At 45.2% G+C, this 24809-nt stretch overlaps 1 protein-coding gene across 1 annotated transcript in view; it reads left to right on the top strand.

The window, feature by feature from the left end:
• LOC139272604 (potassium channel subfamily K member 12-like) overlaps positions 1 to 19162 on the top strand; it is a 104605-nt gene extending 85443 nt beyond the window's left edge. Inside the window, exon 2 of the mRNA XM_070888683.1 lies at positions 18264 to 19162. Within this exon, the coding sequence (XP_070744784.1) occupies positions 18264 to 19162 (899 nt within the window). The remainder of the gene's footprint in view (positions 1 to 18263) is intronic.
• The last annotated feature ends 5647 nt before the right edge of the window (positions 19163 to 24809 follow it).

Consider the following 24809-nt stretch of genomic DNA (forward strand, 5'->3'; position numbering starts at 1 on the left):
ATTATCCTGCATTTAGTTCACCTTTTAAAGTGTAAAACTTTGATTAGTCCATTTAGTCAAAGAAGTGAATCAGAATATCTGATTTACTGACATCACTGAATTGAATGCACTGTGCCCCTACCATAATTTTGTTGGTGGTTATGCCTATTTGGTTACAGATCTGTCACTGCTAGGAGAAATTTGAGAGGAGTCAAGGGTTATGGGGAGCGGGCAGGGAAGTGGAGTTGAGGCCAAGATCAGATCAGCCATGATCTTATTGAAAGGTGGAGCCAAATGGCCTACTCCTGCTCCTATTTCTTATGTTATGTCCTTATGAATTATCGGGGCTGATTTAAATGGTCAAATCGGCATTAATGAGGCACTAACAACCTCAAACTGGAGTCAGTAGACTTACCACCCCATTAACATCGATTAACTTACCTCTTGCACAAGGTGATCGTCGCCCCAGCCAGAAACTGGTCCAGCTCTTGCTTGAAATATAGAAACATAGAAAATAGGTGCAGGGGCAGGCCATTCGGCCCTTTGAGCCTGCACCACCATTCAATATGATCATGGCTGATCATCCACCTCAGTACCCCACCCCAGCCTTCTCTCCATACCCGCTGATCCCTGTAGCCGTAAGGGCCACATCTAACTCCCGTTTGAATATGTCTAATGAACTGGACTCAACAACTTTCTGTGGCAGAGAATTCCACAGGTTCACTTCTCTCTAAGTGCAAATATTTCTCCTCATCTTGGTCCTAAATGGCTTAGCCCTTATCATTAGACTGTGTCTCCTGTTTCTGGACTTCCCCAACATCGGGAACATTCTTCCTGCATCTAACCTGTCCAGTCCTGTCAGAATTTTATACGTTTCTATGAGATCCCCTCTCATTCTTCCAGTGAGTATAAGCCTAGCCAATCCAGTCTTTCCTCATATGTCAGTCCTGCCATCCCAGCAATCAGTCTGGTGAACCTTCGCTGCACTCCCTCAATAGCCTAGCCGATCCAGTTTAGTGTCATCTGCAAACTTGGAGATATTACATTCAATTCCTTCGCCTAAATCAGTAATGTATATTGTAAATAGCTGGGGTCCCAGCACTGAATCCTGCGGCACCCCACTAATCACTGCCTGCCATTCTGAAAACGACCCCTTTATTCCCACTCTTTGCTTCCTGTCTGCCAACCATTTCTCTATCCATGTCAATACATTACCCCTAATACCATGTGTCTTAATTTTGCACACTAATCTCTTGTGTGGGATCTTGTCAAAAGCCTTTTGAAAGTCCAAATACACATCTACTGGTTCTCCCTTATCCACTCTACTAGTTACATCCTGAAAAAACTCTAGAAAATTTGTCAAGCATGATTTCATAAATCCAATATGATTTGGACCGATCCTGTCACTGCTTTCCAAATGCGCTGCTATAACATCTTTAATAACTGACTCCAGCATTTTCCCCACCACAGATGTCAGGCTAACCGGTCTATAATTCCCTGTTTTCTCTCTCCCTCCTTTTTTAAAAAGTGGGGTTACATTAGCTACCCTCCAATCCATAGGAACTGATCCAGAGTCCATGGAATGTTGGAAAATGACCACCAGTGTATCTACCATTTCTAGGGCGACTTCCTTAAGTACTCTGGGATGCAGACTTGAAGGAATTCAGTGAATCAGCGTTCACCACACAAACCAGCAGCCTGCACCATCAGTCCACTATTCTGCCCTTACATAACTTGTAAAAGTGACCCCTGGTCCTCCATAACCTATTCAGTAGAAACAATTGCACTACACCAAAACAATCAAATCCCTTCATCTTACAAATTTGATCAAATCACCCCCGAGTCTATACTGAGACCGAGCTCTTTTGAGCCTATCATGCCTAAAACTGGGAATTAATCTTGTGACACTCGTCTGCACTCTTTCCAGTTCGTGGTGAGTCTGAGAGGCTCGGGAGGTGCGTCGGAGAGACCTATAAAAATGCCCAACACGTCACTGAGGCTCGGGAGTTCGAGGTGAGTCAGAGAGGCTCGGGAGTTGTGTCGGAAAGGCCTATAAAAAGGCCCAACACGTCGCTGAGGCTCGGGAGTTCGTGGTGAGTCGGAGAGGCCAATAAAAAGGCCCAACGCGTCGCTCAGGCTCAGGAGTTCGTGGTGAGTCAGAGAGGCTCGGGAGTTTGTGGTGAGTCGGAGAGGCTCGGGAGGTGTGTCGGAAAGGCCTATTAAAAGGCCCAATACGTTGCTGATGCTCAGGAGTTCATGGTGAGTCAGAGAGGCTCGAGAGTTCGTGGTGAGTTGGAAAGGCCTATAAAAAGGCCCAACATGTCGCTCAGGCTCGGGAGTTCGTGGTGAGTTGGAGAGGCGGGCTTGTGCAGCTACAGGGAGGAGGCAAAAAAGAAGTAGAAAGAAATCGAAAGGTGACGTCACAGCCAAGGGGGTAAGTGATTGGCTGGTGATTGGTAAGTAGTTTTTCTTTTTCTTTCTTTATCAGTAAGGAACCTTTTAACATTGTTGTTGCCCAGTTAAGTTAATCCAAGGGTTAAGTCATGGCAGGAGAGCTCGGATACGTGTTATGCTCCTCCTATACTATGTGGGAACTCAGGGATGCTTCCGGTGTCCGCATTGCGGCACTGGAGCTGCAGGTGGATTCACTCTGGAGCATCCACGATGCTGAGAATGGTGTGAATAGCACGTTTAGTGAGTTGGTCACACCGCAGGTAAAGGGTACACAGCCAGATAGGGAACGGGTGACCAACAGGAAGAGCAATGCAAGGAAGGTAGTGCAGGGGTCCCCTGCGGTCATCCCCCTGCAAAACAGATACACCACTTTGGGTACTGTTGAGGGGGATGACTCATCAGAGGAAAGCAGCAGCAGCCAAGTTCATGGCACCGTGGGTGGCTCTGCTGCACAGGAGGGCAGGAAAAGGAGTGGGAGAGCAATAGTGATACGGGATTCAATTGTAAGGGGAATAGATAAGCATTTCTGCGGCCGCAACCGAGACTCCAGGATGGTATGTTGCCTCCCTGGTGCAAGGGTCAAGGATGTCTCGGAGCGGTTGCAGGACATTCTGAAAGGGAGGATGAACAGCCAGTTGTCGTGGTGCATAAAGGTACCAACGATATAGGTAAAAAACGGGATGAGGTCCTACGAGATGAATTTAGGGAGCTAGGAGCTAAATTAAAAAGTAGGACCTCAAAAGTAGTAATCTCAGGATTGCTACCAGTGCCACGTGCTAGTCAGAGTAGGAATCGCAGGATAGCTCAGATGAATACGTGGCTTCAGGAGTGGTGCAGAAGGGAGGGATTCAAATTCCTGGGGCATTGGAACCGGTTCTGGAGGAGGTGGGACCAGTACAAACCGGATGGTCTGCACCTGGCCCAGGACCGGAACCAATGTCCTAGGGGGAGTGTTTGCTAGTGCTGTTAGGGAGGAGTTAAACTAATATGGCAGGGGGATGGGAACTTATGCAGGGAGGCAGAGGGAAATAAAAGGGAGACAGAGGCAAAAGATAGAAAGGAGAATAGTAAAAGTGAAGGGCAGAGAAACCCAAGGCAAAAAACAAAAAGGGCCACATTACAGCAAAATTCTAAAGGGGCAAAGTGTGTTAAAAAGACAAGCCTGAAGGCTCTGTGCGAGGAGTATTCGGAATAAGGTGGACGAATTAACTGCGCAGATAGCAGTTAATGGATATGATGTAATTGGCATCACAGAGACATGGCTCCAAGATGACCAAGGCTGGGAACTCAACATCCAGGGGTATTCAACATTTAGGAAGGATAGACAGAAAGGAAAAGGAGGCGGGGTGGCGTTGCTGGTTAAAGAGGAAATTAATGTAATAGTAAGGAAGGACATTGGCTTGGATGATGTGGAATCGGTATGGGTGGAGCTACAGAATACCAAAGGGCAGAAATTGCTAGTGGGAGTTGTGTACAGGCCACGAAACAGTAGTAGTGAGGTTGGGGACAGCATCAAACAAGAAATAAGGGATGTGTGCAATAAAGATACAGTAGTTATCATGGGCGACTTTAATTTACATATAAATTGGGCTAACCAAACTGATAGCAATGTGCTGGAGGAGGATTTCCTGGAGTGTATTAGGGATGGTTTTCCAGACCAATATGTTGAGGAACCAACTAGAGAGCTGGCCATCCTAGACTGGGTGATGTGTAATGAGAAGGGACTAATTAGCAATCTTGTTGTGCGAGGCCCCTTGGGGAAGAGTGACCATAATATGGTAGAATTCTTTATTAAGATGGAGAGTGACACAGTTAATTCAGAAACTAGGGTCCTGAATTTAAGGAAAGCTAACTTCGACGGCATGAGGCATGAATTGGCTAGAATAGACTGGCAAGTGATACTTAAAGGGTTGACAGTGGATAGGCAATGGCAAACATTTATAAATCACATCGCTGAACTTCAACAATGGTACATCCCTGTCTGGAGTAAAAATAAAACAGGGAAGGTGGCTCAACCGTGGCTAACAAGGGAAATTAAGGATAGTGTTAGATCCAATGAAGAGGTATATAAATTGGCCAGAAAAAGAAGCAAACCTGAGGACTGGGAAAAATTTAGAATTCAGCAGAGGAGGACAAAGGGTTTAATTAGGAGGGGGAAAATAGAGTACGAGAGGAAGCTTGCCGGGAACATAAAAACTGACTGCAAAAGCTTCTATAGATATGTGAAGAGAAAAAGATTAGTGAAGACAAACATAGGTCCCTTGCACTCGGACTCAGGTGAATTTATAATGGGAAAGAACAAAATGGCAGACCAATGGAACAAATATTTTGGTTCTGTCTTCACGAAGGAAGACACAAATAACCTTCCGGATGTACTAGGGGACCGAGGGTCTAGTGCGAAGGAGGAACTGAAGGATATCCTTATTAGGCAGGAAATTGTGTTGGGGAAATTGATGGGATTGAAGGCCGATAAATCCCCAGGGCCTGATTGTCTGCATCCCAGAGTACTTAAGGAAGTGGCCCTAGAAATAGTGGATGCATTGGTGATCATTTTCCAACAGTCTATCGACTCTGGATCAGTTCCTATGGACTGGAGGGTAGCTAATGTAAACCCACTTTTAAAAAAAGGAGGAAGAGAGAAAACGGGTAATTATAGACCAGTTAGCCTGACATTAGTAATGGGGAAAATGTTGGAATCAATTCTTAAGGATGAAATAGCAGCGCATTTGGAAAGCAGTGACAAAATCGGTCCAAGTAAGTATGGATTTATGAAAGGGAAATCATGCTTGACAAATCTTCTGGAATTTTTTGAGGATGTAACTAGTAGAGTGGACAAGGGAGAACAAGTGGATGTGGTGTATTTGGTCTTTCAAAAGACCTTTGACAAGTTCCCACATAAGAGATTGCTGTACAAAATCAAAGCACATGGTACTTGGGGTAATGTACTGGCGTTGATAGAGAATTGGTTGGTAGACAGGAAGCAGAGAGTCGGGATAAACGGGTCGTTTTCGGAATGGCAGGCAGTGACTAGTGGAGTGCCACAGGGCTCAGTGCTGGGACCCCAGCTCTTTACAATATACACTAATGATTTGGATGAAGGAATTGAGTGTAATATCTCCAACTTTGCAGGTGACACTAAACTGGGTGGCGGTGTGAGCTGCGAGGAGGAGCTAAGAGGCTGCAGGATGATTTGGACAGGTTAGGTGAGTGAGCAAATGCATGGCAGATGCAGTATAATTTGGATAAACGTGAGGTTATCCACTTTGGGGGCAAAAACACGAAGGCAGAATATTATCTGAATGGCGGCAGATTAGGAAAAGGGGAGGTGCAACAAGACCTGGGTGTCATGGTTCATCAGTCATTGAAAGTTGGCATGCAGGTACAGCAGGCGGTGAAGAAGGCAAATGGAATGTTGGCCTTCATAGCTAGGGGATTTGAGTATAGGAGCAGGGAGGTCTTACTGCAATTGTACAGGGCCTTGGTGAGGCCTCACCTGGAATATTGTGTTCAGTTTTGGTCTCCTAATCTGAGGAAGGACGTTCTTGCTATTGAGGGAGTGCAACGAAGGTTCACCAGACTGATTCCAGGGATGGCTGGACTGACATATAAGGAAAGACTGGATCAACTGGGCCTTTATACACTGGAGCTTAGAAGGATGAGAGGGGATCTCATAGAAACATATAAGATTCTGACGGGACAGGTTAGATGCGGGAAGAATGTTCCCGATGTTGGGGAAGTCCAGAACCAGGGGACACAGTCTTAGGATAAGGGGTAGGCCATTTAGGACTGAGATGAGGAGAAACTTCTTCACTCAGAGAGTTGTTAACCTGTGGAATTCCCTGCCGCAGAGAGTTGTTGATGCCAGTTCATTGGATATATTCAAGAGGGAGTTAGATGTGGCCCTTACGGCTAAAGGGATCAAGGGGTATGGAGAGAAAGCAGGAAAGGGGTACTGAGGTGAATGATCAGCCATGATCTTATTGAATGGTGGTGCATGCTCGAAGGGCCGAATGGCCTACTCCTGCACCTATTTTCTATGTTTCTATGTTTCTATGCCTCAAAGATGAAAACTGGACACAGTATTCTGATTGAAGCCTAACCAAGGTCTTGTACAAGGACAAAATAGTATGCTTTGCTTTATAGTGATTTGGTGAATTGTCTTCTAAATACGCTCTGCACCCTATTCGCTTTAGCTATTGCTTCATGGCATTGGTCATGAATCTTTAGAGAGGATGCACTAAAATGCCCAGATCGCTTTCTTTCAGCACTGGCTTTAATTCTTTTGGACGCATTTATTAACACTTAAAGCTCTGATTGGGCCCCCTTGATGACAAGTCTTGATTGCTCATTGGTCCCCTTGTTGGATAAGACACATCCAGCATTTTCTTTTTGTAAAGTGTAATTCGAACCATTCTGACTGCCGACTCCAGACAGAACAGAGCTCACTTGGAACAGATAGGGCTCACTCTCACTGGTTAAGATCTTCTTCCACCCCTCAAAGAAGTTCCTGCCCTCACCCCCACTGCCCAAGTTCCTGACCTTTTACCCCCACCCAAGTGCCTGATTCCCCCTCCTCCCCAGCACAAGTTTCTGACCACATCCCACCGCCCAAGTTCTTGACCTTCTTCCTCAACCGTACTATCCCATCCCCTTCCTCCCCCTGGGTTCCTGACCTTCTCCTCCTGCCCAAGTTCCTCCCCCACGGATTCATGACCTTCTCTCCCCCAACAGATTCCTGACCTTCACCCACACCCACACCCCCCCCCCCCCCCCACCGCTATAGATGGGGCATTGTGTGTGTGTCACGGATTGTTAACAAGTTTATTGTGTATGAAGTGAATAGTGACGGTGTTGTGACTTCCAGATTTCGTCCAGTCTTACCATCTGGATCATGTTCTTGCTCTCAACCCCCCCCCCCCCCACCCCACCCCCCTTTAGACCTGGATCACATTCCTCCGCCATCACAACTATGCTCTCTGTACTCTTTACCCCCGCCCCCCACCAATGTCATGACCTCCTCTCTGCACCCCCTCTGATTCTCCCAATCACCCAATCACCCTCTCTCCCCCTCTCGGAACTCCCCCTCTCTCCCCAGTCTCTCTCTCCCTCTCCCCATCTCCTCCTCTCTCTTTCTCTCTCCCCATCTCCCACTCTCTCTCTCCTCATCGCCCTCTCTCTCTGTCTCCCCCTCTCTCCCCAGTCTCTCTCTCTACGTATCCCTTTCTCTCTCTCCCTCTGAACCTCTATCTTTCTCCATTTCCCCCGTTCTCTCTCTCTCTCTGATCTTCTTCCTTTCTCTCCATCTCTCCCCTTTCATGTTTGACAAATTTACTGGAGTTCTTTGAGGATGTAATGAGCAGGGTGGATCAAGGGAAACCAACAGATGTCATGTATTTGGATTTCCAGAAAGCATTCGATCAGGAGTCATTTAAAAAGTTACTGCACAAGCTTAGAGCTCACATGGTTGGGGGTAATATATTAGCATGGATAGAGGATTGGCTAACTAATAGAAAACAGAGAGTCGGGATAAATGAATCATTTCAGGTTGGCATACTGTAACTAATGAGGTGCCACAGGGATCAGTGCTGGGGCCTCAACTATTTACAATTTATATTAATGACTTGGATGAAGAGACTGAGTGTAACATAGCCAAATTTGTTGATGATACAAAGATAGATGGGAGAGCAAGTTGTGAGGAGGACACAAATAATCTACAAAGGGATATAGATAGGCTCAGTGAGTGGGCAGATGGAGTATAATGTGGGAAAAGGTTATCCACTTTGGTTGGAAAAATAAAAAAACAAATGACTATTTAAATGGAGAGAGACTACAAAATGCTGCAGTACAGAGGGATCTGGGGGGTCTTGTGCATGAAACACAAAAATGTTGCCTTTATTGCAAGGGGGATAGAGTATAAAAGCTGGGAAATCCTGCTCCAACTGTACAGGGCGTTGGTAAGACCACATCTGGAGTACTGCGTACAGTTTTGGTCTCATTTGAGGAAGGATATACTTGCATTGGAGGCAGTTCAGAGAAGGTTCACAAGGTTGATTCCTGAGATGAAGGGGTTGTCATATGAAGAAGGGTTGAGCAGGTTGGGCCTATACTCATTGGAGTTCAGAAGAATGAGAGGTGATCTTATTAAAATATGTAAGATAACGAGGGAGCTTGACAGGGTGGATGCAGAGAGGATTATTCCACTCATGGGGGAATCTAGAACTCGGGGGCATAGTTTCACAATAAGGGGTCGCCCATTTAAAATGGAGATGAGGAGGAATTTCTTCTCTCAGAGGGTCGTAAATCTGTGGAATTCTCTGCCCCAGAGAGCTGTGGAGGCTGGGTTATTGAATATATTTAAGGTGAAGATAGACAGATTTTTGAATGATAAGGGAGTGAAGGGTAATGGAGAGCGGGCGGGGAAGTGGAGTTGAGGCCAGGATCAGATCAGCCGTGATCTTATTGAATGGTGGAGCAGGCTCGAGGGGCTAAATGACCAACTCTTGCTCCTATTTCTTCTGTTCTTCCGTTCTTTTGATCCAAGATTCTCCTTGATCCATGGAGCTGAATGAAGCTTGAGCCCCTGCTGCGTTGCAGTGCGGGGTACTGTGCATGCACAAAAAGGGGCCGGCCCGACCGTGCACAAGCGCAGAAAAACACAACAATCTTCATGCAGATAATCACTTCAATTGTTTTTCCTGTATGTGTGTTCAGTGTTTGACCTGCCCACATGTTCTTTTCTAAGTTAAAGGTCATTTACTAGTCATGGGCCCAATCCCGCAGCGCATCGCGATCAGCTTGTAGTATTCGAACATCCACTACAGTCCTAACTCTCGCACATATCTTGGCATCGTCAGCAAGCTTGCAGATCATTTACCCAATATCTACATCTATACCGTTAATGAAAATAGAAATAGCAAAAGTCCCAACACCGATCTTTGTGGGACATCACTAGTGACTGGTCTGCAAGCAGACCCAAGTCCATTGACAACCACTTTCTGTCTACAGGCTTACAGCCAATCCTCAATCCAGTGCAGTAGATTACCACTAATTCCAGAAGATTCTATCATGTTCTACAAAGCTTGTGATTTCCATAGGTATCCCGCACTGCATAACTATGTGACAGTTATAGACTACCAATGTTATATATGTAAACCTGTAAATACCTTGTTTAACCACCAGAGGGCTTATCCACTGGAGTCCCAAGGGTTCCCACAATCCCTTGGGAGCACCTGTACATAAGAAGGCTTCACAGGCTGGAGAGACACTCTGGAGACCTGTAATAAAGGGCTACGGTCACACTTTACTTTGAGCTCACAGTCCTGGCCAGACTCTTTATTCAATACATAACTGGCGATGAGATACAGATGACGAACCCCACTGCAACGATGCAGAGAACAGTGGGCATCCTGGAGAAATTTTCGGAGAGAAATGATTGGGAACCTTTCATGGAGCGACTCGACCAATACTTCGTAGCCAATGAGCTGGAAGGAGAAGCGAACGCTGCCAAACGAAGGACGATTTTCCTCACCGTTTGCGGGGCACCAACCTATGGCCTCATGATTAATCTGCTTTCTCCAGCAAAACCCACAGAGAAGTCGTATGATGATTTGTGCACACTGGTCCGAGGGCATCTAAACCCGAAGGAAAGCATTCTGATGGCGAGGTACCAGTTCTACACGTACAAGAGGTCTGAAGGCCAGGAAGTGGCGAGCTACATCGCCAAGCTGAGACGCCTTGCAGGACATTGCGAGTTTGAAGGACACTTGGAGCACATGCTCAGGGACTTTTTTGGACTTGGCATTGGCCACGAAGTAATACTTCGCAAACTTTTGACTGTAGCGACCCCAACCTTGAGTAAAGCCATAGCGATAGCCCAGGCATTCATCGCCACCAGTGACAATACCAAACAAATCTCTTAGCACACGAGTGTTGCTACAAGTACTGTGAACAAAGTGATGTTATTTTCGAATCATAACGTACAGGGCAGGCCTCACATGCCTGCAGCTGCACGTCCGCAGATGTTTCAGAGTCCACCATCAAGGGTGGTAAATGCAAGGCTATTAACACCTTGTTGGCACTGCGGGGGTGATCATCGTTTCCATTCATGCCGCTTCAAAGGATATGTTTGCAAGGGCTGTGGAACAATGTATGTAGGCGAGCTGCAAACCCTGTTAATCCTGCAAACCACCATGTTGCAGAGTAACTCAGATCCACAGTGGATCACAATGAACCAGAGTCTCAGACTGAGGAGGTAGAGGTATATGGGATGCACACATTTACCACAAAGTGTCCCCTGATAATGCTGAAGGTTGAATTAAATGGACTCCCGGTGTCAATGGAGCTGGACACAGGCGCGAGCCAGTCCATTATGAGCAAAAAGATTTTCGATAAATTGTGGTGCAGCAAGGCCTCAAAACCAGTCCTGACTCCCATTCGCACTAAACTGAGAACTTACACAAAGGAACTGATTCCCGTAATCGGCAGTGCTACTGTAAAGGTCACCTACTATGGAGCGGTGCACAAGTTACTACTCTGGGTGGTACCGGGCGATGGCCCCACGCTGCTCGGCAGGAGCTGGCTGGGAAAGATAAGCTGGACATCCGAGTACTCTCATCCGTCGACGACACTTCATGTGCCAAGGTCCCAAACAAGTTCCCCTCACTGTTCGAACCAGGCATTGGGAAGCTCCAAGGAGCAAAAGTGCAGATCCACCTGATTCCGGGGGCGCAACCCATCCATCACAAGACGAGAGCAGTACCGTACATGATGAGAAAGAGGGTAGAGATCGAGCTGGACCGGCTGCAATGAGAGGGCATCATTTTGCTGATTGAATTCAAAGACTGGGCCAGTCCAATTGTTCCAGTCCTCAAGGCAGACGGCACCATCAGAATCTGTGGTGATTACAAAGTAACTACCAATCGTTTCTCCCTGCAGGATCAATACCCACTACCAAAGACTGACGACCTATTTGCGATGCTGGCGGGAGGAAAAACGTTCACGAAGCTGGACTTGACCTTGGCAGAAGCTGGAGGAATCATCGAAGGGCCTCACCTGCATCAACACGCACAAAGGTCTCTTCATTTACAACAGATGTCCATTTGGGATTCGGTCAGCTGCGGCAATATTCCAGAGAAACATGGAAAGCTTACTGAAATCGGTCCTACGCACCGTGGTCTTCCAGGATGACATCTTGGTTACAGGTCGGGACACCGTCGAGCATCTGCAGAACCTGGAGGAGGTTCTTAGTCGGCTCAATCGCATAGGGCTCAGGTTAAAATGCTCAAAGCGTGTTTTCCTGGCATCTGAAGTGGAGTTCCTGGGGAGAAGAATAGCGGCAGACGGCATAAGGCCCACCGATTCGAAGACAGAGCCAATCGAGAACGCACCAAGACCAGAGAACATAACGGAGCTGCAGTCCTTTCTGGGACTCCTGAACTACTTTGGTAACTTCTCACCAGGTCTTAGCACACTGTTAAAACCACGACACGCTTTACTGCATAAGAGAGACAAATGGGTATGGGGTAAAAGCCAAGAAAATGCCTTTGTAAAAGCTAGAAAACTGTTATGCTCAAACAAATTGCTTGTGTTGTATGATCCATACAAGCGTTTGGTACTAGCATGTGATACGATGTTGGGTGTGTATTGCAACAAGTTAACGAATCTTGGATGCAACCGGTTGCTTATGCATCCAGAAGTCTGTCTAAGGCTGAGAGGGCCTACAGCATGATAGAAAAAGAAGCGTTAGCGTATGTTTATGGGGTAAAGAAAATGCACCAATATCTGTTTGGGCTCAAATTCAAATTGGAAACCGACCATAAGCCACTGATATCCCTTTTTTCCAAAAGTAAGGGGATAAATGCATCGGCCCGCATCCAGAGATGGGCACTCATGTTGTCCGCATACAACTACGCCATCCGCCACAGGTCAGGCACAGAAAACTGAGCCGATGCTCTCAGTAGGCTGCCATTGCCCACCACGGGGGTAGAGATGGCACAGCCCGCAGATTTAGTCATGGTAATGGAAGCATTCGAGAGTGAGCAATCACCTGTGACAGCCCGACAGATTAGAACCTGGACGAGCCAGGACCCCTTACTGTCCTTAGTAAAAAACTGTTTGCTAAACGGGAGTTGGTCCAGTGTCCCATTAGAAATGCAGGAAGAAATAAAGCCGTACCAGTGACACAAAGATGAAATGTCTATACAGGCAGACTGGCTCCTGTGGGATAATCAGGTAGTCGTACCCAAAAAGTTCAAGGACTTTCATTAGTGATCTCTACAGTACCCACAAAGGCATTGTAATGATGAAAGCGATAGCCAGATCCCACGTATGGTGGCCCGGTATCGATGCAGACTTAGAGTCCTGCGTGCACAAATGTAATACATGTTCACAGTTAAGCAATGCACCCAGGGAGGTGCCACTAAGTTTATGGTCTTGGCCCTTCAAACCGCGGTCTAGGGTCCACGTCGACTATGCAGGCCTGTTCTTGGGAAAAATGTTTCTAGTGGTTGTAGATGCATACTCCAAATGGATTGAATGTGAGATAATGACGGCAAGCACGTCCACTGCCACCACTGAAAGCCTGCGGGCCATGTTTGCCACGCACGGCCTGCCTGATGTTCTTGTGAGTAACAATGGGCCGTGCTTCACCAGTGCCGAGTTCAAGGAGTTCATGACCCCTAATGGGATAAAACATGTCACATCTGCCCCGTTTAAACCAGCATCCAACGGTCAGGCAGAAAGAGCAGTGCAAACAATCAAGCAGAGCTTGAAGAGGGTAACTGAAGGCTCACTGCAGACTCACCTATACCGAGTCCTGCTTAGCTACCGCACAAGACCCCACTTGCTCACTGGGATTCCCCCCGCTGAACTGTTCATGAAAAGGGCACTTAAAACAAGGCTCTCGTTAATTCACCTTGATCTATATGAACAGGTAGAGAGCAGGCGGCTTCAACAAAGTGCATACCATGATAGCGCAAATGTGTCACGCAAAATTGAGATTAATGATCCTGTATTTGTGTTGAACTATGGACAAGGTCCCAAGTGGCTTCCCAGCACTGTCATGGCCAAAGAGGGGAGTAGGGTGTTTCTGGTCAAACTTTCAAATGGACTCACCTACAGGAAACACTTGGACCAAACCAAACTCAGATTCACGGACTATCCAGAGCAACCCATAATAGACTCTACCTTTTTTGATCCTCCAACACACATACTAGTGGCAACCGACCCAGCAGTTGACCACGAAGCAGAACCCATCACCCGCAGCAACCCAGCAGGACTCACCACCCCCAGCAGCCCAGCAAGGCCAACTGCACAGCAGCCCAGCGAGAGCCCAACAAACGACTCACCAAAAGCAGCATTTGCACCGAGACGATCAACCAGGGAAAGAAAGGCCCCAGATCGACTCACCTTGTAAATAGTTGACTTTGGGGGGGCAGGGGGTGGTGTTGTTATATATGTAAACCTGTAAATACCTTGTTTAACCACCAGAGTGCTCATCCCCTGGAGTCCCAAGGGATCCCACAATCCCTTGAGAGCATTTGTACATAAGGAGGCCTCACAGGCTGGAGAGGCACTCTGGAGACCTGTAATAAAGGACTATGGTCACACTTTACTTTGAGCTCACAGTATCTGGCCAGACTCTTTATTCAATACATAATAACCAAGTGGTTCCTTCACTGCCTCTACTGGAGTCCTTCCTGGTGGATGGTCATCCGTTTCCCTTTCTCTGCTTCATTATTTCCCTCTAGCTGTACAATGACCACATCCCACAATTTGTGCTCTAGGAACCTTTCCTCATCCCTTATGGTGAAGAACGTTTCCAACTGTTCCTCAAACTCGGTCATTTTGAGCTTGAGAAAATCCACCTAGAAACAATTCCTTCACTTGTGGTTTCCCTAAACATAGTTTACCGAAACTTCCACATCATGTACATTTCCCACACTTGTTTCCACTGACCTGCTATAATAAATTGACACAAATGGTTCAGACAATCAAATAACTGAAAGCCAACTCCACTTCAGTGCTGATCTCAAACTCTTTGTATTCACACATCTGTCTTCCCACGCCCCTGACCTCTTGCAAGATTAGTGCACGAGAAGAGTATTAACCACATTAAAGCAGATTGACTTCAAGTGTGATTTTTGCTACAGTGTCCTGGTGCCGATGTACCAAGTCGGCTTACTAGCACATACAAGGTAAAAAAGTAACTGTGTGGAGTAACACGGAAGTTATTCCCCTTTGGACTTGCCTTAATACGCAATTATGACAAAATGCTTAAGACTGGTTATTGTCAGTTAACGATGCCCATAACCCCGCAGCCTCAATTAAACAGCATGGCTACAATAATGCAAATACTCTTTTAATAATTGATGTAACTTCAGCCATGTAACAGAGGATTATTATTATGCAAACTTTACAATCAACTCTTCAACTATTGGCAGTTCAAGGGAAACTCGGGTTTCCCTGGACAATTTTGTAAGTGAAACAAACCATAATATTCCAATAATAAAGCTATCCTTAAAGCGTTATTTCTCAGCTCAATTTTGAGTCAAACCACAACTGCAGGACAAGGGGGCATAGATACAAACTTGTTAAAGGCAAGTGCAAAACCGATGATGGAAACACTTCACATTAAATGTGAATAATACTTGGAATGATGATCTGGGGAGGGGTGTGGATAAACAAAATTGTAATTTTAAAACATTTAACTACTAAAATCAAGGTTAGAAATACAATTTTAACTAAAGGTAAAAAGTAAAGAGGTGAAATAAAGAATTTAGGAGGAATTTCCTTAAACGGAGAGTGGTGAGAACATAGAGTGGTCAAAGCATTGCTATATTTAAGGGGAAGCTTGCATACATGAGGGAGAATGGAATAGATTGATATGGGGGTGAGGTGGGAAGAGATAATTAGAGTAGGGGGAAGGCTTGTGTGGAATATAAGTGGACCAGTTGGGCTGAATTACCTGATTGTGCTGTAGATTCTATGGAAAGTCTCTGTGAAGAAAATGAAGTATTTGGGGCCACATTTGGTCCTCCGGTTTTTTCGGTGCACTTACGTGAGGTGCGCCGACATCTTGCGCTCAAAACGGCGCCGAAAAGATATCCCTGTATTCTGGCCCCTCTGCTGACTCTCCCGGGGCTTGGCGCAGCGTGGCGAGTCCTTTGGGGGACGGAGCTAGGGCCCTGCGCCTAAAAGAGTGCCGGCAGCTGTCCGCATGCACAGTAGAACGTTCGCGCATGCGCAGTCTGTCCTCCCATGATCGTGATGATGCGTGCCTGCAGCGTGGGACCCAACATGTCCCACCCCTATCCCGGGCCGAGTGGCCTGCCGCACAGGCCGGCCTCTGCCTTCCCGTGCTGAGGGCTACAAGAAACAGGTTGGTGCGGGGAGACTTCTGATCGGGGGGGGCGAAGAGATTTGATCAGAGGTGGGGGGGCGGGGGGGAAGGAGAAGAGTTTATTTAAATGATTTAGAAAAAGTCTCTGTCAATGGGACAATGCAACTGGCTGTTAAGAGGTGAGAATGACCAGAGAAAACTTTCCTTAGGGTTGGTTTCTCAGTGCCAGCAAATATCTGGTTATGGCTTTTGTTTTGGTAGTAATCATGACTTAGGTCAATTTTTTTAAAATCCCACCAATCCTTAGTGAACAACTGCATGGATGCCCATAGATCCCCTGTTGGGAACATTCCATCAGTACCTCATGATGTTGTGATGACACAAGATAACAACTTGCATTAATATAGCTCTGCTAGCAAAATATTTGGTTCATAAATAGTTTTATGAAACCCTTTGTCTTCTGATATAAATTATATTAAAAAGTGCATATTTTATGAAGCTTTATATAGTGGAATATGCAAATTATGCAAAAGTTACAGTACAAGATTTGTATTAATTGTTGTGAAGGTGTTTAGTGCTTTGCCAAGTCCTCTCTGTTTCCCTTCTCCCCGCTATCTCTGGCTACCTGCGCTGATTTCTTAACTCTCCGCAAGGGTTTTCTGTGCGGCCACAAGTGGCCACATACGCTGGCCTAAGTTAGTTTGGAGCAACTGTTAGCTGTCCAAATTGGCTTAAATGGCCAAAACAGGCGTAGGTGGTTGGTAACGTCCCCTTTTGAAAAAAACCCAAAATTAAACATCCTAACTAACTCACTTACACTGGCGCAAATTAAATGTGCAGAATGGGGATTTTTAAGATCCTCCAGAAAAATCAAGTTGCTCCAAAAAAAACAGAGCAACTCCTGGGCAAATTTGGGCCCATAATGTCTAAGATTTAGTTTGTATTGGCCACTTCACTCACAGGAATCATGTCCCAGCTTCATTCAATGTCATTGTGACAATTAGTCTGTTGTTGACAGGCAGTTTGAGGGAGGAGGTGAGCTGTTCAGTTCAAATACAAACATGCTATGTGACTTGTTCAGATACTTGTCCGATCGTCAGCTTTTAAAATTTTATAGATAGCTATTTAAATTCCACTTGGCTGTAGTTATTGTTTTAAAGGGATAAATCAATCTGATTTTTTTCAAATTAACAAGTCTATATGAGACTTTCAAAAAGGCAAGATGCTGTCTGTAGTCTTTGAAGCGAATCTATCAGAAATTTCCAAAATTGACCAGAAACTTCTATAGTCAGTGAAAAGAACAACATAAAATATAATTCAAGTTTAGCTTAGCATAGCAGTTGTGAGTTATGAGTTATTTTCTACAACGAAGAGCCAAACAAGCTCAACTATTTCTGTAAAAAAAATATTGAATTACTGTTATATTTAATTAATTAATGTTTAATAAGCCTGTTTAGCAGTTAAAGCTGAAAACAATGCCTGATAGAATGGGAATTTGTTTTCAGTTTGGGAAACAGTTTTGTTGTGTAAGTGAGTAATTTATCGAACTGAACATATATTAATTTGAGTGTTGAGTTATATTAATTCAGCATTGAAGCTGTTGGTCAGTACAACACACAATTAGCCACACAACTCTTTTAGGAGAAAAACAACTAACATTAAATCGTGCCCCCCGATCTGGGGGACACACCAAACATTTTCAAGGCCCCTTTTTTTTGTGTTTTTTTTTTGTATTTTTTGGGGGGTTTTTTGCTTTTTTTTGGGCACTAAAATCAAATTTTTTTCCAAGTGCCCCCTATAAAAGGGGAGGGGGACACTAAAAACACCAGCAATTAAAACAAATTAAACTTTAAAACATAAAATCAAATTAAAATTTGGTTGCCGGTGGTGATGATGCACTCCAGTCCCTCCGGTGCCCACCTCTCGCGGAAGGCTGCGAGCGTACCGGTGGACACCGCGTGCTCCATCTCCAGGGACACCCTGTCTCGGATGTAACCACGGAAGAGAGGCAGGCAGTCGGACTGAACGACCCCCTCGACTGCCCGCTGCCTGGACCGGCTGATGGCACCCTTGGCCGTGCCCAGGAGCAGTCCTACGAGGAGGCCCTCGGACCTACCCGCTCCCCTCCGCACAGGGTGCCCAAAGATCAGGAGTGTGGGACTGAAGTGCAGCCAGAAATTGAGGAGCAGTCCCTTTAAAATAATAAAACAGGGGCTGCAACCTCGCACACTCCATAAAAACATGGAACACGGACAATTAGCCACACAAGGCATGTTGAAAGGTCCATCTGGTTTGTATAATTGGTCAAATTTTGTTTGATAATTGTTCCTGTGAAGCACCTTGGGATGTTTTACTACGTTAAAGGTGCTATATAAATACAAGTTGTTGTTGTTGGTCAACCCAGTAAATGGCTCCCATGACATGTTTAAAAGGTTGTGAAGTGTGAATAACAAGCCCATCAAACCTACTCTTTTCCTTTGTTTTGATTTAGGTTTTGGCATGACAACTCCAGCAACTGTGGCAGGAAAAGTGTTTCTGATATTTTATGGCCTACTCGGATGTGCAGGAACCATTCTGTTTTTCAACCTCTTCCTGGAGCGCATCATTACCCTGCTGGCTGTGGTCATGAAGGCGTGCTACCAGAGGCAGCTGCGGAGCAAAGGTCTGCTGCCGCCCATCATTCGCCGGCGATCTGCCATCATGGATGCGAGCAGCTTGACCGGATGGAAGCCGTCTGTCTACTACGTCATGCTGATCCTGGGGTTGGCGGCGATTATAATCTCCTGCTGTGCCTCTGCAATGTACACGCCAGTGGAAGGATGGAATTACACCGACTCGCTGTACTTCTGCTTTGTCACCTTCAGTACTATTGGCTTTGGGGATCTGGTCAGCAGTCAGAACGCAGTCTATACAAATCAGGGATTGTACAGATTTGGTAATTTTGTATTCATACTCTTGGGGGTGTGCTGTATCTATTCGCTCTTCAATGTCATCTCCATTGTGATCAAGCAGTTCCTTAACTGGCTACTGAAGAAACTAGAATGTAGGTGCTGCCCGAGGTACCGGAGAGGAAAGATGCGCACCGGGCGGCGCAATGCTATCACACCGGGACAATCTCGTATCCGCAGGAACCACGCCTTGGCAGATACAGAGGGGCCGTGTGACAGTGATGCAGAGGGAAGGAGGCTCTCTGGAGAAATGATCTCTATGAGGGACCTCACTGCCTCCAACAAGGTGTCACTCGCCCTCCTGCAGAAGCAGCTGTCAGAAACTGCCAATGGTTATCCTCGGACAGTTTGCATCAACACGAGGCAGAATGGCTTCTCAGGCGGGGTGGGTGCTTTAGCCATCATGAATAACAGGTTAGCAGAAACCAGTGAAACTAGGTAATAAATAAAAAGCTTTAGCGGCAATCAGGGCAGTCAGATTTTATTCAGCGAATGTACAAAGAGTACTCATCCTGGTGTCTTCAACGGCACATCTCCATTGTCCCCAGAGTGATTCATTACATCTCACTCCATATGGAGTCCCAAGGTCTACAGGACTCAACTTAAAATATATACATTTCTGAGGCTGCATCTATTATTGTCAGAGTTTATTCTCCCAGTTTAAAGGGCATTTCCCTCTCTCCGTTTGCTTTTTTGTTGTTTGCAGTCTTTCCTAGTAGGTTTATATGGTTCTTTCCAATAGGTGGGGATTCAGAGCAAGATGAAGATTGAACCATGTTGTTCAAAACTTCTCCAAATCTTTATCATGTGGCTTTTCCCTTATTATAGAAATGTGCCTGCTGAGAAAACTCTTTTTCATATTTGAAATAAGTAACACATATTGACTCCCTGCGGTCTCTGATACTCAGATACAGATCAAAAAGAATAGTGCTGTACTTACTTTAGTTGCAAATTGGGATTGGTCAGGTTTGCAAAGCTCTGGTAGTATTGGGAATTATATTATTCATATTCTAATTATATCAGTGATCAGGAAATCAGGAAAATGCAGCATAAAATATTGATACGTGTTGCAACCTGAAAAGTGAAGTAAGAAGTATTGTGTGAACTGTCCAATGAATAGGTCAATGGCTCACACTAAGACTCCCAAATATATAAATAGAACAGATTAAATGGTCAGTTTGGTTTCTGACCAGCTATTTACACTTTACCAAAATTGTATCAAAATTTAAATTCTCCGATCAGATCCCCTCTCACTAAAAGAATTCTCATCTACCACTCCATCCAACTCAAAACTTTTTGAGGATCTTCCTCATATCTCTACAGAGGTCAGCACAAACCACGTGAAATCCAATATAATCCAGATACAAAGCTTACTAATAATTTATGAATCATTGGCCAGCCTGCATTTAGAATACAAACACTGTCACTGCGGAAGAATAGAAGTGATATGGCACTACCTACTTTGTATTGTCAGATAATACTTGAAAAACGAATGCCAGCCTTTTTAGGGCCTGAGTAGACAGAAAAGGGACGATTTTGAACTGCCGCTCGCTTGCTTCTTGCTTGAGGAAAATCAGGGAGGGGGGAACCTCGGTCCCCCTTAGATGCCCAAGACCTAAGTGATACGATTTTCAGATGGGCTTGTAAATGGGCACATATCATCTTGCCGTCGGGAGGAGGCGGGAGTCCCCAATGGAGTGCTCTCTACGCGGGAATCCTCCCTTTATTGCAATCCCGTGCAATAGATTTTTAAGTAGGTTCACAGACTCCCAGGTCGCCTGCAATTTCTGTGGCCTGGAGCAGTCCGTGTTCCACGTTTATGTTCAGTTTGTGAGGTTGCAGCCCCTCTTCAATTATTTAACACGGCTGCTCCTTAAATTTTGGCTGCACTTCAGTTCCACACTCCTGATCTTTGGTCACCCTTTGCAGAGGGGAGCGGGCAGGTTGGAAGGCCTCCTCATACGACTGCTCCTGGGCCTGGCCAAGGTGGCCATTAACCGGTCCAGGCAGCGGGTGGTCAAGGGGGTCGTTCAGCCCGACTGCCTGCCTCTCTTCCGTGGCTACGTTCGCGCCAGAGTGTCCCTGGAGATGGAACACGCGGTGTCCACCGGTACGCTCGTGGCCTTCTGCGAGAGGTGGGCACTGGAGGGACTGGAGTGCATCGTCACTCCCGGCAACCAAATTTTAATTTGATTTAAGTTTTTGTTAAAGTTTAAATTGTTCATTTGTGGGTTCTAGTGCCCTTGCCAAAAGGGGGCATGTGATTTTACGTTATACCAAAAATAGTTGTAGCAGGGGCTGAGTTGCCTGGCCAGTGGAACTTAAACTGGCCCCTCCACACAAAGGCCCCAGACCACTTTTTCTTTCTGGAGCGAGGACTGTCCTGGTTCCACTGAAGTACTGCGGCATGCTGCCGACCTTTGCTCGCCTCCCTCTGGGATCAGGGATAGTTGCCGGACTATTTCCCGCTCTCCCACAACCAGCAGCTAGGTGCCTCTGGAGACAGCATTCAAATGAGGTCCTAACCTGAACATGCTTTTGACCTTCTGACCATAACTTTCGGAATTAGTAGCATTTTTCCAACACTGTATTTGAAATAATCTCCAAAGTAAATTAGCAGTTCTAAAATTAAAGAAATCTAGCCGAATACTTGAGTTGGAACAGAAATGAGGACTAAATAGATAGATACAGACAGAGATGATCGAACGCTGTATGGAACATGATGGTTGCTGAGACCATGAGCAAAAAAAAGTAACCAGTCAGGAAAGAAGAGCAGAGAATATGAGGCTAGTTGTTATGTAGTTTTGCGCAACTTGCCTTTAGGAGGTAGAATGTAGAACAAACCTCTGCCTCACAATGTGTCTTAGCCTTAACCTCAGAAGAGCACCATTATTGTGGCAATTTCCATTTCCCGCACCATCTGTCCTGCGCACTCTATCACTGAGTGCCAATTAGTGCTGTATTTGAGGCAGCTGGCAGTTTTTTGCTCAATATTTTCATGTTATCTGAGTGCAACTGTGGGACGAAAAGCGACCGATTATAGCTGCATTCACACTTTTCAACCATCTGCACTGCCAGTGCACTGGTACAAACGGTGAGTATTCGGCCCATCCAGCTGGAGTGCACCGAGCTCTGTAACACTAGGGCAAAAATAGAAATTAACAAACCATTTCATGGACCAGGACATCAAGGACACGATTAGTAACTTTCTGAAAAAAACGTGCTGAAGCTTTTGTGCCGAGGCTGAAGGTGTCTGGGGAGGAGTGGGACAGCCCACAAAGTTACACTGGATCCAAAGAGCACAACAGAGTCTGGACAGAAGTCAGAAGAGGTTCTACAACTTGATAAGAGCACAAAGGTAAAGCAAGAGTATTATCATATCTTAATATGCAATTGAAGAACATATATTAAGGATTCATTTTAGTGTATTTTGTTAAATTGAATTAAATAAATACCTTGAAACAGTCAAATGAATGAATGTAATGCCAAAAGGAACGAGTCCCAATATAGAGTTGAAGATCACATACTTTGTTAAAAAGCTGAATGAAAGAAATACAGTCCTCACACAGTAAAGTGATTGAATGTAGTGCCATTGTTAATTTACATTGTTCTTATGATTAAAGGCCAACTTGTCCTGAATAGTAGGACAATGTATGCAGCACGACTGTCCGGATGAAGCCTTTGTCAAAACATGATTAGTACATGTTGCAGTTCGTAGGAAGGGGAGCTCTAAGAGGGTGGAGGGCCGGTATGTATTATATTAATCATATATTCCACGCTGTATATTGTGCGTTATAATTATTCCATACAAGTGCTTCATGGTTGCATCCATTACTTGTCAATGAGGATTATAGGTTCTCAGCACACCATAGAGATTCACTGTTCTGCCCTCAGTCAGATGTGTGCCTCATGAGGAAATGCTCTCCAGTAGTGTAGAGAAGCAAAGGAGCATTCAACTGATAGGGGTAGTGGCATTTCTGAGCCATCACGTTGTCCTGCACAATTAACTACAGGCACTGTTAAACAAAACATTGCACTCCCAGTAAGTGTAGTACAGAACATATGGCATTGTTGCACATACAGCAGAGTTGGTCTCCGATGCAAGTAACAGGCCTTCTTGACCATATGCAGCTTGTCAGCGACTCAGCAGCCAAGCACCATTGCTTTACCTCAGCTGGGGAGCATTTAGAAATAGAGCAGAAACAACATGAATCACAAGGGGCAATTTAAAACACCTCAGAAAGCATCTTGGGTCCTTACGCCTCATGCTATCAACACCACAAGCCCTCAAATATCATGTGCACTCAATTACTGCAACCCCTCAAATACCATGCACACTCAAATACCACATGCATTGTGAATAATAAAATCTGCCACTATGAATATATCTTGCAGTATATAGATGCTTTTATTGTGCCAAAAAGAAAATGATGTAGTGTCAAAAGTGTGATACTCAACAGTCCACTTTACATCTCTCCCGATTTTTAGTTCCATTGACTTCAATCAAAATAAAACTCGGGAGTGATTTAAGATGGACTGTTGAGTCGCTATCACCCGTTTTACATAAAGTCAAAATCTACCCCAATGTTTTTTTCAAAAGTAGAACAAAATGAACATATGCAGCTCTTAGCCAAAAATAACCAGAAGCCAGAGATTTCCTGATTTCAAATATATCTAATAGAAAGTTAACTCTCAGTGAATAGAATAAATATTATCATACTTGAATTTTAGAAAAGTGCTGCTACTTCTATGTTGCAATCAAGTGGATTTTGTTGGAAATATCTTTACATGTAGTATGGTTTTATTCTATATACAAGAGGTTTTTAATTTCATATGGTCATTGTATTTTTATATCAATTATTATATTCAAAACATTCAACAGTCCCTTGTTTTAATAATATATTTTAATTTGAGTGTGTGTAGCCATTTGGCAATGCTATATATATATTTTGATTATTTTTAAACATTAAATACTAACTGTGCTGGTATTTTGAAATTTCACCCTTTAATTATAACTAACTGGTCTGAAGTGAATTAATTTACTCATTTTATTCATTCATGGGATGTGGGTGTCACTGGCAAAGCCAGCATTTAGTACCCACCCCCAGTTGCCCTTGAGAAGGTGGTGGTGAGCTGCCATCTTGAACCGCTGCAGTCCATGTGATGAAGGTACTCTCACAGTGCTGTTAGGGAGGGATTTTAACCCAGCGACGATGAAGGATCAGCAATATATTTTCAAGTCATTGAGTGATTTGGAGGGGAACTTAGAGATGGTGGTGTTTCCATGTGCCTGCTGCCCTTGTCCTTCTAGGTGGTAGAGGTCACGAGTTTGGGAGGTGCTGCCAAAGAAGCCTTGGCGAATTGCTGCAGTGCATCTTGTAAATGGTACACACTGCAGCCCGGTGGTGGAGGGAGTGAATGTTTGAGGCGGTGAATGGGTGACAATCAAGCGGGCTGTTTTGTCCTGGATGGTATCGAGCTTCTTGAGTGTTCTTGCAGGCGCACTCATCTAGGCAAGTGGAGAGTATTCCATCACACTCCTGACTTGTGCCTTGTAGATGGTGGAAAGGCTTTGGGGAGTCAGAAGATAAGCCACTCGCCGCAGAATACCCAGCCTCTGACCCACTCTTGTAGCCATAGTATTTATGTGGCTGTTTGAGTTAAGTTTCTGGTCAATGTTGACCCCCAAGATGTTAATAGTGGGTGATTTGATGGTGGCAATGCGGTTGGATTTCAAAGGGCGGTCGTTAGACTGTCCCTTTTTGGAGGTGGTCAGTGCCTGGCACTTGTGTGGTGCGAATATTATTTGCCACTCATCAGCCCAAACCTGAATATCGTCCAGGTTTTGCTGCATGCGGGCATAGACGGCTTCATTATATGAGGAGTTGCGAATGGAACACTGTACAATCATTAGCGAACATCCCCACTTCTGACGTTATGATGGAGGGAAGGTCATTGATGAAGCGGCTGAAGATGGTTGAGCCCAGGACACTGCCCTGAGGAACTTCTGCAGCGATGTTCTGGGGCTGAGATAATTGGCCTCCAACAACCACAATCATCTTCCTTTGAGCTGGGTATGATCCCCATTG

The sequence above is a fragment of the Pristiophorus japonicus genome, chromosome 9 (genome assembly GCF_044704955.1).
Source record: "Pristiophorus japonicus isolate sPriJap1 chromosome 9, sPriJap1.hap1, whole genome shotgun sequence".
Classification (NCBI taxonomy): domain Eukaryota; kingdom Metazoa; phylum Chordata; class Chondrichthyes; family Pristiophoridae; genus Pristiophorus; species Pristiophorus japonicus.